Genomic DNA, 12957 nt, shown 5'->3' with positions numbered 1-12957 from the left:
TAAACTCTATAAATTTTAATGTGTTTTAGTTTACCTTTCAACAAATCCACAGGGCAGGCTGGAAACTCTGGGGAGTTAATGTTGCAGTCTTGGAAAGAATTTGTTCTTCAAGAAACCTCCTTCAGTTTTTGCTCTTGGGACCTTTACCCGATTAGACGAATCACTACTCTCATTATGAAGAGTAATCTCTTTCACCTAAAGTAAACCAAGTGTAGGTGCTAACCACGTGGGCGAAATGCCTTCAGAGCAACACCTCCATTAGTGTCGACTGAATAACTACATATGTAACAGGGACTTGGAGAAGCTGCCTTTGCCAAAAGCAATGACTTGGGCCTGGAGATGCCCCATGGGTAACTGAAAGCAGGATGGAGCTTGGTGTCTCTGTCTTCATTTTGCATCTGTCTTCTTCATTAACTTCAACTTTGGATCAGGTTCCTGTTCAGCTCTGCAAATAGACATGTTATCATTTAAGGAGTGTTCATCTAAAAACTGATAATACAAAGCTTATGTACCCTAAATTTACTTGTCACATTCCCCCCTCAATACTGAGAGACATAGGGGGCATTTGACCATCAGTTTTACAGTACCAGTTTCAGACCACGAGAAGTCTTCAATGGTTGTTCAATATCTTCCAGAAAATCATCTCACAATGAGAGTCCCCCCTAAGAAAGAGAAATCTCATAGGAACTATTTGCCCCCTGCTCCAAAAATCACAGGTATGCTAGATAAACATCCTGAGAAACAAGAGGAAATTGCCCCTTCGAGTGACAAAGACTTGTCTTACAGTCACCTTGCAGAATCAGAACTGAAATGAATGATTGAGCAGACCATAATTTGACCAAGACTGATTAACTATGTACGCATCTCACCCTCTGCCCCAATTCTTCCCCCATCGAAACCTAAATTTCTTGTCAGGTCCCTGAAGACATGGTTGAGATACCAGATCTCACTTTGCCGTCCAAAGGTGCTCATATTGATTAAAGTTCTTTTCCTACTTTTCAGTGTTACCTTTTCTGCTTACTTTTGGAGGCAAGTGGCTGGTCCAGATTCATTGGGACCTCCAGAGTCAGGCCTTTGGCCTAGGGCTCTGGTAAACATGTACTTCAACCCAGCCAAATTGTCACAGAAAATTAACCATCACAGTGAGCAACAATAGATTCATATATATATATATATATATATATATATATATATATATATATATATATATATATCACCTTAAGATAAAATTCCATAAGGGGAAATGGAGTAAAAATATGATTTCAAGGAATAAGAGAAATAATGCAGAAGATGGCAGCTGAGTAAGATCCTCCAGTGATGGTCTCCTCATAGATACACCAAGTTAAACAACTATTTGAGCACCAAACTATTTTCACAAGAGCTAAGGAACCACATGAGAGACCAAAGTACCTGGTTTTAGTATAAGAAGAAAAATTCATTTAAAATGGCAAAAAGGAGTTTGATGCAGTAATCCCAACGACTCAGGAGGCTGAGGCAAAAGGACTGCAAACTGAAACTCAGCAACTAAGCAAGACCCTGTCTCAGAATACATAAAAATGGCTGAGGATGTACCTCAGGGATAAAAATTCCCCTAGGTTCTATCCTCAATATTCCTCCCCCCACAAAAAAAATAAATAAAAAGACAGAAAGGAAAGAGTTTCTCTGTCACCCCTCCCCAAATCAAAGCAGCATAGAGAAAGATGTCTCCTGCTTGGAGGACAGATAAGAAATTAAGTTCATGTCTTAGACTTGAAACACAGTACTTGGTCTACCATGGTGAAACCTAATTCTAGGCAGAGTCCCAAGATCCCTGCCCCAGGCCTGTGCCTGTGAACTAAGCTGCTGGAACTGTGTTAGCCAGGTGTCAAGGGACTGCCACCACAACCCCTCCTCCAACCTTGAGCAACAGAGGGTGAACTAAGACTCTAGCAGCAGGGGAGCAGAACACAACAGCTATCACACTAACTTGGAGTTCAGTGTCAGACCCCCTACAGTGAGACCCCCTGCACCCCTGGCAGATTTGGAACAAACCTGGGCTTGGATTGCCCTCTAGTACTGAAACTATGATGATACACCAACAGCAGACTTGTAGCAAACCTGGGCTTAGAGCACCACCTAGTGCTGCAATCATGGAAGTGCCTCTAGCCTTGGAGGAAAAAGCATCTTTTAATCTGGAATTTTTGGAAAAACCGTCCGATTATGAAGACCGAGATAAACACCTAATCCTTCAATGTGCAGATGTCATTGCATACCAGCAAGCATCAAATACACTCAGAAAACCATGGACTCACCTAAAGACCAAAATAAAGTGCCCCATACTGATGAGATAGTAAACAGTATGGGAAAACTCACATGGAAAATTTAAAATAGCGTTTTTGGGTTTGTTTGTTTGTTTGTTTGTTTTATGGTGCTAGGGATTGAATCCAGGGCCTCACACATGCTAAGCAAGCACTTTGCCACTGAGCTACAGCCCCAGCCCTAAGATAGCTGTTTTAAGGAAATTTAATGAGCTTTCTGAGAACATAGAAATGATTCTCTAAGAGAGAAACATGACATAGAGATGGAAATATTTTTTTTAATCAAACAGAAATCCTTGAGCTGGAAATACACTAAAAAGAATCATTAATTATTATGAACAACTATCTGTCAACAAATTTGATAACCTCAAAGAAATGGACAAAATCCTGGACAATACAAGACTAAATCATGAAGAAACACAAAACCTGAACAAACCAATAATGAATAACAAGAATTACTTGTATAATAGCTACAAAAAATAAAATAAGGGGCTGGGGTGGTAGCTCAGTGGTAGAGTGCTTGCCTAGCACTTGTGAGGCACTGGGTTCCATCCTCAGCACCACATAAAAATAAGTAAATAAAATAAAGGTATTGTGTCTGTCTACAATTTAAAACATTTTTTAAATAAAATACCTAGAAATAAATTTAACCAAAAAGTTGAAATATCTCTATAATAAAACAATAAAACATAAATAAAAGGAATTGAGGATTCCAAAAATGGAAATTTAGCATTTGTGTTCATGGATTGGAAGAACCAATATTGTTAAAATGCCCATTCTACCCAAAGGGGGCTGCAAATTCCATGCAATCACTATCAAAATACCAATTACATCCTTCATGGGACTAGAAAAAATATCCAAAAATTAATCCACAAAAAAACTCTGAATAGCTAATGCCATCTTGAATAAAAATAACAAGAGGCATTACATTATCTGATTTCAATACATACTACAAAGCTAACAAAAACATCATGGTATTGGCATTAAAAACAGACACATAGAACAATGTAACAGAATAGAGAGCAGAGAGGTAAACCCACACATCTCAAGACAACTGATTTTGGACAAAGGTGCTAAGAACACACATTGCAGAAAAGATAAAACCTTTTCAACAAATGGTGCTTGGAAATTAGATACTCACGTGCAAAAGAATGAAATCAAACCTCTATATCTCCACATATAAAAATCAATTCAAAATTTATTAAAGACATAAATGTGAGACATGAACTTATTAGAAGAAAACATGCTTCAGAACATTGGAATGGGAAAAGATTTTTTGGACAAGACTCCAAAAGCACAAGAAATAAAAGCAAAATAGTCTAATGGGATTGTATTAAACTAAAAAACTTCTGCACAGTAAAAGAAATAATCATTATAGTGAAAAGACAACCTGAAGGTTGGGAGAAAATATTTGCAAACTATACTTCTGACAAGGTATTAACATCCAGAATTCATAAAGAATTCAATAGCAAAAAAACAATTTAATGGGCAATAGATCTAAATAGTTCTCAAAAGAACACATACAAATTGCCACAAGTATATGAAAAAATGCTCAATGTTACTAGTCATCAGGAAAATATAAAGAAAAAACAATAAGATAGCACCTCACTCTAGCAAAAATAGATCTTTTCAAAAAGACACAAGATAACAAGTGCTGATAAGGATGTGGAGAAAAGGGAATCCTCTTGGTGGGATGTAAATTAGCTCCACCATCGTGGAAAATAGTATAGAGGTTTCTCAAAAAATTAAAAATAGAACTACCAAGAAATCTCTTGTTTATCCTTTGGTGTATACTCAAAAGAAATGAAAGCATATCAAAGAGATGTCTGCACTGTCATGTTTATTGCAGCACTATTCACAAAGCCAAAAGATGGAAACAACTGATGAATAGGTAATGAAAATGTGGTTCATATACACAATAGAACATTATTCGGTCATAAAAAAGCAAGTCCATCAACAACATGTGACAATATGATGAAACTAGAGATCATTACATTAAGTGAAATAAGCCAGGCACAGAAAGACAAGTGCCACATGATCTTGCTCATTTCTGAAATTCAAAAAAGTGACCTCATACAAGTCATTGAGAGAGGAATGGTGATTACCAGAGGTTGGAGAGAGTACAGGGTGATGAAGAAAGGTTGATCAATGGGTACAAAGTTACAGTTAAGTAGGAGTAAGAAGTATTGCTGCACAGTAGGGTGACTGTAGATAACAATTATCTACTGTATATTTCAAAAACCTGTATCTTTCAGAAAGAAAGAATTTGAATGTCTTCACCATAAAGACATGACAAATGTTCAAGGAGACAGATGAGCTCAACCTAATATAAACACTACACAATGTATATACATAACAAAACATCACATAATATGCCATAAATATTTATAATTTTATGTTTCTATGTATCAGTTAAAATAAAATTAAAATTAAAGAAGAAATAGTGTGATATTTTCAATATTGTGAACATCAAATCTCTTTAAAGTGTTTTAAAGAGGCAGACCTGCGACTGACCGGGAGAACAGGCCCAGCGGCCAGCCGGCGTAGTAGACACATCACCCCAATTGGAGGAAGGGCCCAGCTGCCGCCCGCAAGGTAGGCAGACCGCGCATCCGGAGAAGGGGCCCAGCAGCCTGCCGGCCTAGTTGAAAGATCACCCCAATTGGAGGAGGGGCATAGCCGCCGCCCGTGCCTGCAAGGTAGGCAGACCTGCAACCTGGAGAACAGGCCCAGCGGCCCGCCAGTGTGGGAGACAGATCACCCCTATTACAGGAGGGGCCCAGCCGTTGCCCGCAAGGTAGGCAGACCACGCGACCTGGAGAAGGGGCCCAGAGGCCCGCCGGCATGATAGACAGATCACCCCAATTGGAGGAGGAGCACAGCCGCCGCCCGCCCCTGCAAGGGAGACTTTGCAACTACTATACAAGAGCAATATAAATACATAGGGGGAAAATTCAAAAACACAACAGTTTCAACAAGCAGAAAGAAATGCAAGCAGTATGAAAAGACAAGGAAAGAAAGGACCAGAAGCAATGCAGGTCAACTCAACTTTAGAAGAGGTAATAGCTGCAGCAGATGAAATGTCAGATAAAGAATTCAGGATTTACATGCTTCAGATGATCTGGAGTCTCAAGGAAGACATTAGACAGCAAAATCAGACAATGAAAGATCACTTCAACAATGAATTACATAAACAAATCCAAGAAGCAAAGGATCAACAATACAGGGAGATAGAGGTTATAAAAAACAAACAAACAGAAATCCTAGAAATGCAGGAAGCAATAAACCAACTTAAAAACTCAAATGAGAATACTACCAGCAGAGTAGAACACTTAGAAGATAGAACATCAGAAAATGAAGACAAAGTATTTCAACTTGAAAAAAACATTGACAGCTCAGCGAGACTCTTAAGAAACCATGAGCAGAACATCCAAGAAATATGGGATAACATCAAGAGACCAAACTTAAGAGTCATTGGGATACAGGAAGGTATAGAGGTCCAAACCAAAGGAATGAGCAATCTATTCAATGAAATAATACAAGAAAACTTCCCAGACTTGAAGAATGAGACAGAATCCCAAATCCTAGAAGCCTACAGGACGCCGAACATGCAAAATCATAAGAGATCCACACCTAGACACATTCTAATGAAGATGCCCAACATACAAAATAAGGAGAGAATTTTAAAAGCATCAAGAGAAAGGAAGCACATTACATTTAGGGGTAAACCAATCAGGATAACAGCTGATCTTTCAACACAGACTCTGAAAGCTAGAAGACCCTGGAATAACATATTTCAAACGCTGAAAGAAAATGGGTTCCAACCAAGAATTGTGTATCCAGTGAAATGAAGCTTCAGGATGGAAGATGAAATTAAAACTTTCCACGATAAACAAAAGCTAAAAGAATTTGCAGCTAGAAAACCGTCTCTTCAAAACATCCTCGGCAAAACATTACAGGAAGAGGAAATGGAAAATAACAATGAAAACCAACAGTGGGAGGTAGTACAGTAAAGGGAAAAAATAATCAAAGAGGAAAAACAAACCATGTTAAGTAACATAAATAAACAAATATGGCTGGAAGAACAATCCATATCCCAATAATAATCCTAAACATTAATGGCTTAAACTCACCAATTAAGAAACACAGGCTAGTAGAGTGGATCAAAAAAAGATCCAACAATATGTTGCCTACAGGAGACACATTTGATAGGAAAAGACATACATAGGCTGAAGGTGAAAGGTTGGGAAAAATCATATCACTCATATGGACTTCGGAAACGAGCAGGAGTGTCCATACTCATATCAAATAAAATAGATTTCAAGCCAAAGTTAATCAAAAGGGATAAAGAGGGACACTACATACTGCTCAAGGGAACCATACACCAACAAGACATAACAATCATAAATATAGATGCTCCAAACAATGGTGCAGCTATGTTCATCAAACAAACTCTTCTCAAGTTCCAGAGTCTAATAGACCACCATACAATAATTATGGGAGACTTCAACACACCTCTCTCAACACTGGACAGATCTTCCAAACAAAAGTTGAATAGAGAAACTATAGGTAGGAGGGGCAGGGCAGAGCCGCCGCCCACGCCTGCAAGGTAGGCAGACCTGCAAAAGACCGGCGGAGCAGGCCCAGCGGCCTGCGGCGTGGTACACACATCACCCCAATTGGAGTAGGGGCAGAGCAGAGCCGCCACCCACGCCCGAAAGGTAGGCAGACCTGAGACTGACCAGCGGAACAGGCCCAGTGGCCTGCCGGCGCAACAGACACGTCACCCCATTTGGAGTAGGGGCAGAGCAGAGCCGCCACCCGTGCCCGCAAGGTAGGCAGACCTGCGACCAACCAGTGGAACAGGCCCAGCGGCCGGCCAGGGTGGTAGGCACGTCACCCCAATTGGAGTAGGAGCAGAGCAGAGCCTTCGCCTGCGCCCAGAACAGGCCCAGCGGTCCGCGGGTGTGGTAGGTAAGTCACACCAATTGGAGGAGGGGCAGAGCAGAGCCGCCACCCGCGCCTGCAAGGTAGGCAGACCTGCAACCGACCGGTGGATCAGGCCCGGTGGCCTGCCGGCGTGGTACACACGTCACCCAATTGGAGTAGGGGCAGAGCAGAGCTTTCGCCTGCGCCCGGGACAGGCCCAGCGGCCCTCCGGCGCAGTAGTCATGTCACCCCAATTGGAGTAGGGGCAGAGCAGAGCCGCCGTCCACGCCTGCAAGGTAGGCAGACCTGTGACCTACCGACAGAACAGGGCCAGGGGTCCGCGGGCGTGGTACACACGTCACACCAATTGGAGGAGGGGCAGAGCAGAGCCGCCGCCCACACCTGCAAGGTAGGCAGACCGCCGCCCAACCCTGCAAGGGAGACTTTTCAACTATACAAGAGCAATATAAATATATAGTGGGGAAAAACTTTTCAAAAACACAACAGTTTCACCAAGCAGAAAGAAAGGCAAGCAGATGGAATGTCAGATAAAGAATTCAGGATATACATGCTTCAGATGATCTGGAGTCTCAAAGAAGACATTAGACAGCAAAATCAGACAATGAAAGATTACTTCGACAATGAATTACACAAACAAATCCAGGAAGCAAAAGATCAACTATACAGGGAGATAGAGGTTATAAAAAACAAACAAACAGAAATCCTAGAAATGCAGGAAGCAATAGACCAACTTAAAAACTCAATGGAGAATACTACCAGCAGAGTAGAACACTTAGAAGATAGAACATCAGACAATGAAGACAAAGTATTTCAATTTGAAAAGAACATAGACAGCTCAGCAAGACTGTTAAGAAACCATGAGCACAACATCCAAGAAATATGGAATAACATAAAGAGACCAAACTTAAGAGTCATTGGGATACAGGAAGGTATAGAGGTCCAAACCAAAGGAATGAGCAATCTATTCAATGAAATAATACGAGAAAACTTCCCAGACTTGAAGAATGAGACAGAATCCCAAATCCTAGAAGCCTACAGGACGCCGAACATGCAAAATCATAAGAGATCCACACCTAGACACATTATAATGAAGATGCCCAACATACAGAATATAGAGAGAATTTTAAAAGCTACAAGAGAAAGGAAGCAGATTATATTTAGGGGTAAGCCAATCAGGATAACAGCTGATCTTTCAACACAGACTCTGAAAGCTAGAAGATCCTGGAATAACATATTTCAAACAATGAAAGAAAATGGGTTCCAACCAAGAATTATGTATCCAGCAAAATTAAGCTTCAGGATGGAAGATGAAATTAAAACCCTCCACGATAAACAAAAGTTTAAAGAATTTGCAGCTAGAAAACCATCTCTTCAAAACATCCTCGGCAAAACATTACAGGAAGAGGAAATGGAAAAATAACAATGAAAACCAACAGTGGGAGGTAGGACAGTAAAGGGGGGGGGGGAAATAATCAAAGAGGAAAACAAACCACGTTTAGTAACATAAATAAACAAACATGGCTGGAAGAACAACCCATATCTCAGTAATAACCCTAAATGTTAATGGCTTAAACTCACCAATTAAGAGACACAGGCTAGTAGAATGGATCACAAACCAAGACCCAACAATATGCTGCCTACAGGAGACGCATTTGATAGGAAAAGACATACATAGGCTGAAGGTGAAAGGTTGGGAAAAATCATATCACTCATATGGACTTCGGAAACAAGCAGGAGTATCCATACTCATATCAAATAAAATAGATTTCAAGCCAAAGTTAATCAAAAGGGATAAAGAGGGACACTACATACTGCTTAAGGGAACCATACACCAACAAGACATAACAATCATAAATATATATGCCCCAAACAATGGTGCAGCTATGTTCATCAAACAAACTCTTTTCAAGTTCAAGAGTCTAATAGACCACCATACAATAATCATGGGAGACTTCAACACACCTCTCTCGCCACTGGACAGATCTTCCAAACAAAAGTTGAATAAGGAAAGTATAGAACTCAATAACACAATTAATAACCTAGACTTAATTGACATATATAGAATATACCACCCAACATCAAGCAGTTACACTTTTTTCTCAGCAGCACATGGATCCTCCTCAAAAATAGATCATATATTATCTCACAGGGCAACTCTTGGAAATTATAAAGGAGTAGAGATAATACCATTAATCTTATCTGATCATAATGGAATGAAACTGGAAATCAATGATAAAAGAAGGAAGGAAAAGTCATGCATCACTTGGAGAATGAACAATAGGTTACTGAATGATCAATGGGTTATAGAAGACATCAAAGAGGAAATTAAAAAATTCTTAGAGATAAATGAAAACACAGACAAAACATATCGGAATCTATGGGACACAATGAAAGCAGTTCTAAGAGGAAAATTCATTGCCTGGAGTTCATTCCTTAAAAAAAGGAAAAACCAACAAATAAATGATCTCATACTTCATCTCAAAATCCTAGAAAAAGAAGAGCAAAACAACAGCAAAAGAAGTAGAAGGCAAGAAATAATTAAAATCAGAGATGAAATTAATGAAATTGAAACAAAAGAAACAATTGAAAAAATTGACAAAACTAAAAGTTGGTTCTTTGAAAAAATAAATAAGATCGACAGACCCTTAGCCATGCTAACGAAGAGAAGAAGAGAGAGAACCCAAATTACTAGCATATGGGATGAAAAAGGCAATATCACAACAGACACTTCAGAAATACAGAAGTTAATCAGAAATTATTTTGAATCCTTATACTCCAATAAAATAGAAGATAGTGAAGGCATCAATAAATTTCTTAAGTCATATGATCTACCCAGATTGAGTCAGGAGAATATAGACAACCTAAACAGACCAATATCAATTGAGGAAATAGAAGAAGTCATCAAAAGACTACCAACTAAGAAAAGCCCAGGACCGGATGGGTATACAGCAGAGTTTTACAAAACCTTTAAAGAAGAACTAATACCAATACTTTTAAAGCTATTCCAGGAAATAGAAAAAGAGGGAGAACTCAGCATCCCTTTATGTTCAAAACATTAGAAAAACTAGGGATAACAGGAACTTACCTCGACATTGTAAAAGCTATCTATGCTAAGCCTCAGGCTAGCATCATTCTCAATGGAGAAAAATTGAAGGCATTCCCTCTAAAATCTGGAACAAGACAGGGATGCCCTCTATCACCACTTCTATTCAATATAGTTCTCGAAACACTGGCCAGAGCAATTAGACAGACGAAAGAAATTAAAGGCATAAAAATAGGAAAGGAAGAACTTAAATTATCACTATTTGCAGATGACATGATTCCATACCTAGAAGACCCAAAAGGGTCTACAAAAAAACTACTAGAACTAATAAATGAATTCAGCAAAGTGGCAGGATATAAAATCAACATGCATAAATCAAAGGCATTTCTGTATATCAGCGACAAAACTTCTGAAACGGAAATGAGGAAAAACACTCCATTCACAATATCCTCAAAAAAAATAAAATACTTGGGAATCAACCTAAGAAAAGAGGTGAAAGATTTATATAATGAAAACTACAAAACCCTAAAAAGAGAAGTAGAAGAAGATCTTAGAAGATGGAAAAATATACCCTGTTCATGGATAGGCAGAACTAACATCATCAAAATGGCGATATTACCAAAAGTTCTCTATAGGTTTAATGCAATGCCAATCAAAATCCCAACGGCATTTCTTGTAGAAATGGATAAAGCAATCATGAAATTCATATGGAAAAATAAAAGACCCAGAATAGCAAAAGCAATTCTAAGCAGGAAGTGTGAATCAGGCGGTATAGCGATACCAGACTTAAAACTATATTACAGAGCAATAGTAACAAAAACAGCATGGTACTGGTACCAAAACAGGAGGGTGGACCAATGGTACAGAATAGAGGACACAGAGACTAATCCACAAAGCTACAACTATCTTATATTTGATAAAGGAGCTAAAAGCATGCAATGGAGGGAGGATAGCATCTTCAACAAATGGTGCTGGGAAAACTGGAAATCCATATGCAACAAAATGAAACTGAATCCCCTCCTCTCGCCATGCACAAAAGTTAACTCAAAGTGGATCAAGGAGCTGGATATCAAATCAGAGACTCTGCGTCTGATAGAAGAAAAAGTTGGCTCCGATCTACATATTGTAGGGTCGGGCTCCAAATTCCTTAATAGGACACCCATAGCACAAAAGTTGATAACAAAAATCAACAAATGGGACTTACTTAAACTGAAAAGTTTTCTCTCAGCAAGAGAAACAATAAAAGAGGTAAATAGGGAGCCTACATCATGGGAACAAATTTTTACTCCTCACACTTCAGATAGAGCCCTAATATCCAGAGTATACAAAGAACTCAAAAAATTAAACAATAAGAAAACAAATAACCCAATCAACAAATGGGCCAAAGACCTGAACAGACACTTCTCAGAGGAGGACATACAATCAACCAACAAGTACATGAAAAAATGCTCACCATCTCTAGCAGTCAGAGAAATGCAAATCAAAACCACCCTAAGATACCATCTCACTCCAGTAAGATTGGCAGCCATTATGAAGTCAAACAACAACAAGTGCTGGCGAGGATGTGGGGAAAAGGGTACTCTTGTACATTGCTGGTGGGACTGCAAACTGGTGCGGCCAATCTGGAAAACAGTATGGAGACTCCTGGGAAAGCTGGGAATGGAACCACCATTTGACCCAGCTATTGCCCTTCTTGGACTTTTCCCTGAAGACCTTAAAAGAGCGTACTACAGGGATACTGCTACATCGATGTTCATAGCAGCACAATTCACAATTGCTAGACTGTGGAACCAACCCAGATGCCCTTCAATAGATGAATCGATAAAAAAAATGTGGCATTTATACACCATGGAGTATTACGCAGCACTAAAAAATGACAAAATCATAGAATTTGCAGGGAAATGGATGGCACTAGAGCAGATTATGCTTAGTGAAGCTAGCCAATCCCTAAAAAACAAATACCAAATGTCTTCTTTGATATAATGAGAGCAACTAAGAACAGAGCAGGGAGGAAGAGCAGGAAGAAAAGATTAACATTAAACAGATACATGAGGTGGGATGGAAAGGGAGAGAAAAGGGAAATTGCATGGTAATGGAGGGAGACCCTCATTGTTATACAAAATTACATATAAGAGGTTGTGAGGGGAATGGGAAAATAAACAAGGAGAGATATGAATTACAGTGGATGGGGTAGAGAGAGAAGATGGGAGAGGAGGGAGGGGGGATGGTAGAGGATAGGAAAGGTAGCAGAACACAACAGTTACTAATAGGGCATTATGTAAAAATGTGGATGTGTAACCGATGTGATTCTGCAATCTGTATTTGGGGTAAAATTGGGAGTTCATAACCAACTTGAATCTAATGTATGAAATATGATATGTCAAGAGCTTTATAATGTTTTGAACAACCAATAAAAAAAATTAAAAAAAAAAAAGAGGGAGAACTTGCAAATTCATTCTACAAGGCCAACATCACCCTGATTCCTAAACCAGACAAAGACACTTCAAAGAAAGAAAACTACAGAGCAATATCTCTAATGAATCTAGATGCAAAAATCCTCAATAAAATTATGGCGAATCGGATACAAAAACATATCAAAAAAATTGTGCACCATGATCAAGTAGGATTCATCCCTGGGATGCAAGGCTGGTTCAATATATGGAAATC

The 12957-nt window shown here is 39.3% G+C and overlaps 1 protein-coding gene across 1 annotated transcript in view; it reads right to left on the bottom strand.

The window, feature by feature from the left end:
- The window catches only part of Aebp2 (AE binding protein 2), a 194555-nt gene continuing 181598 nt past the window's right edge, over positions 1 to 12957 (bottom strand). Inside the window, exon 9 of the mRNA XM_046436023.2 lies at positions 1 to 445. Coding sequence (XP_046291979.1) covers positions 388 to 445 — 58 coding nt within the window. The 3' untranslated portion in view covers positions 1 to 387. The remainder of the gene's footprint in view (positions 446 to 12957) is intronic.

The sequence above is a fragment of the Marmota monax genome, unplaced genomic scaffold, assembly GCF_021218885.2.
Source record: "Marmota monax isolate L192 unplaced genomic scaffold, Marmota_monax_Labrador192_F-V1.1 WCK01_AAM20220418_F8-fsc00012, whole genome shotgun sequence".
NCBI lineage: Eukaryota > Metazoa > Chordata > Mammalia > Rodentia > Sciuridae > Marmota > Marmota monax.
Note: the sequence above shows the minus strand (reverse complement) of the source record. Positions and strands in the feature narration are given on the sequence as shown.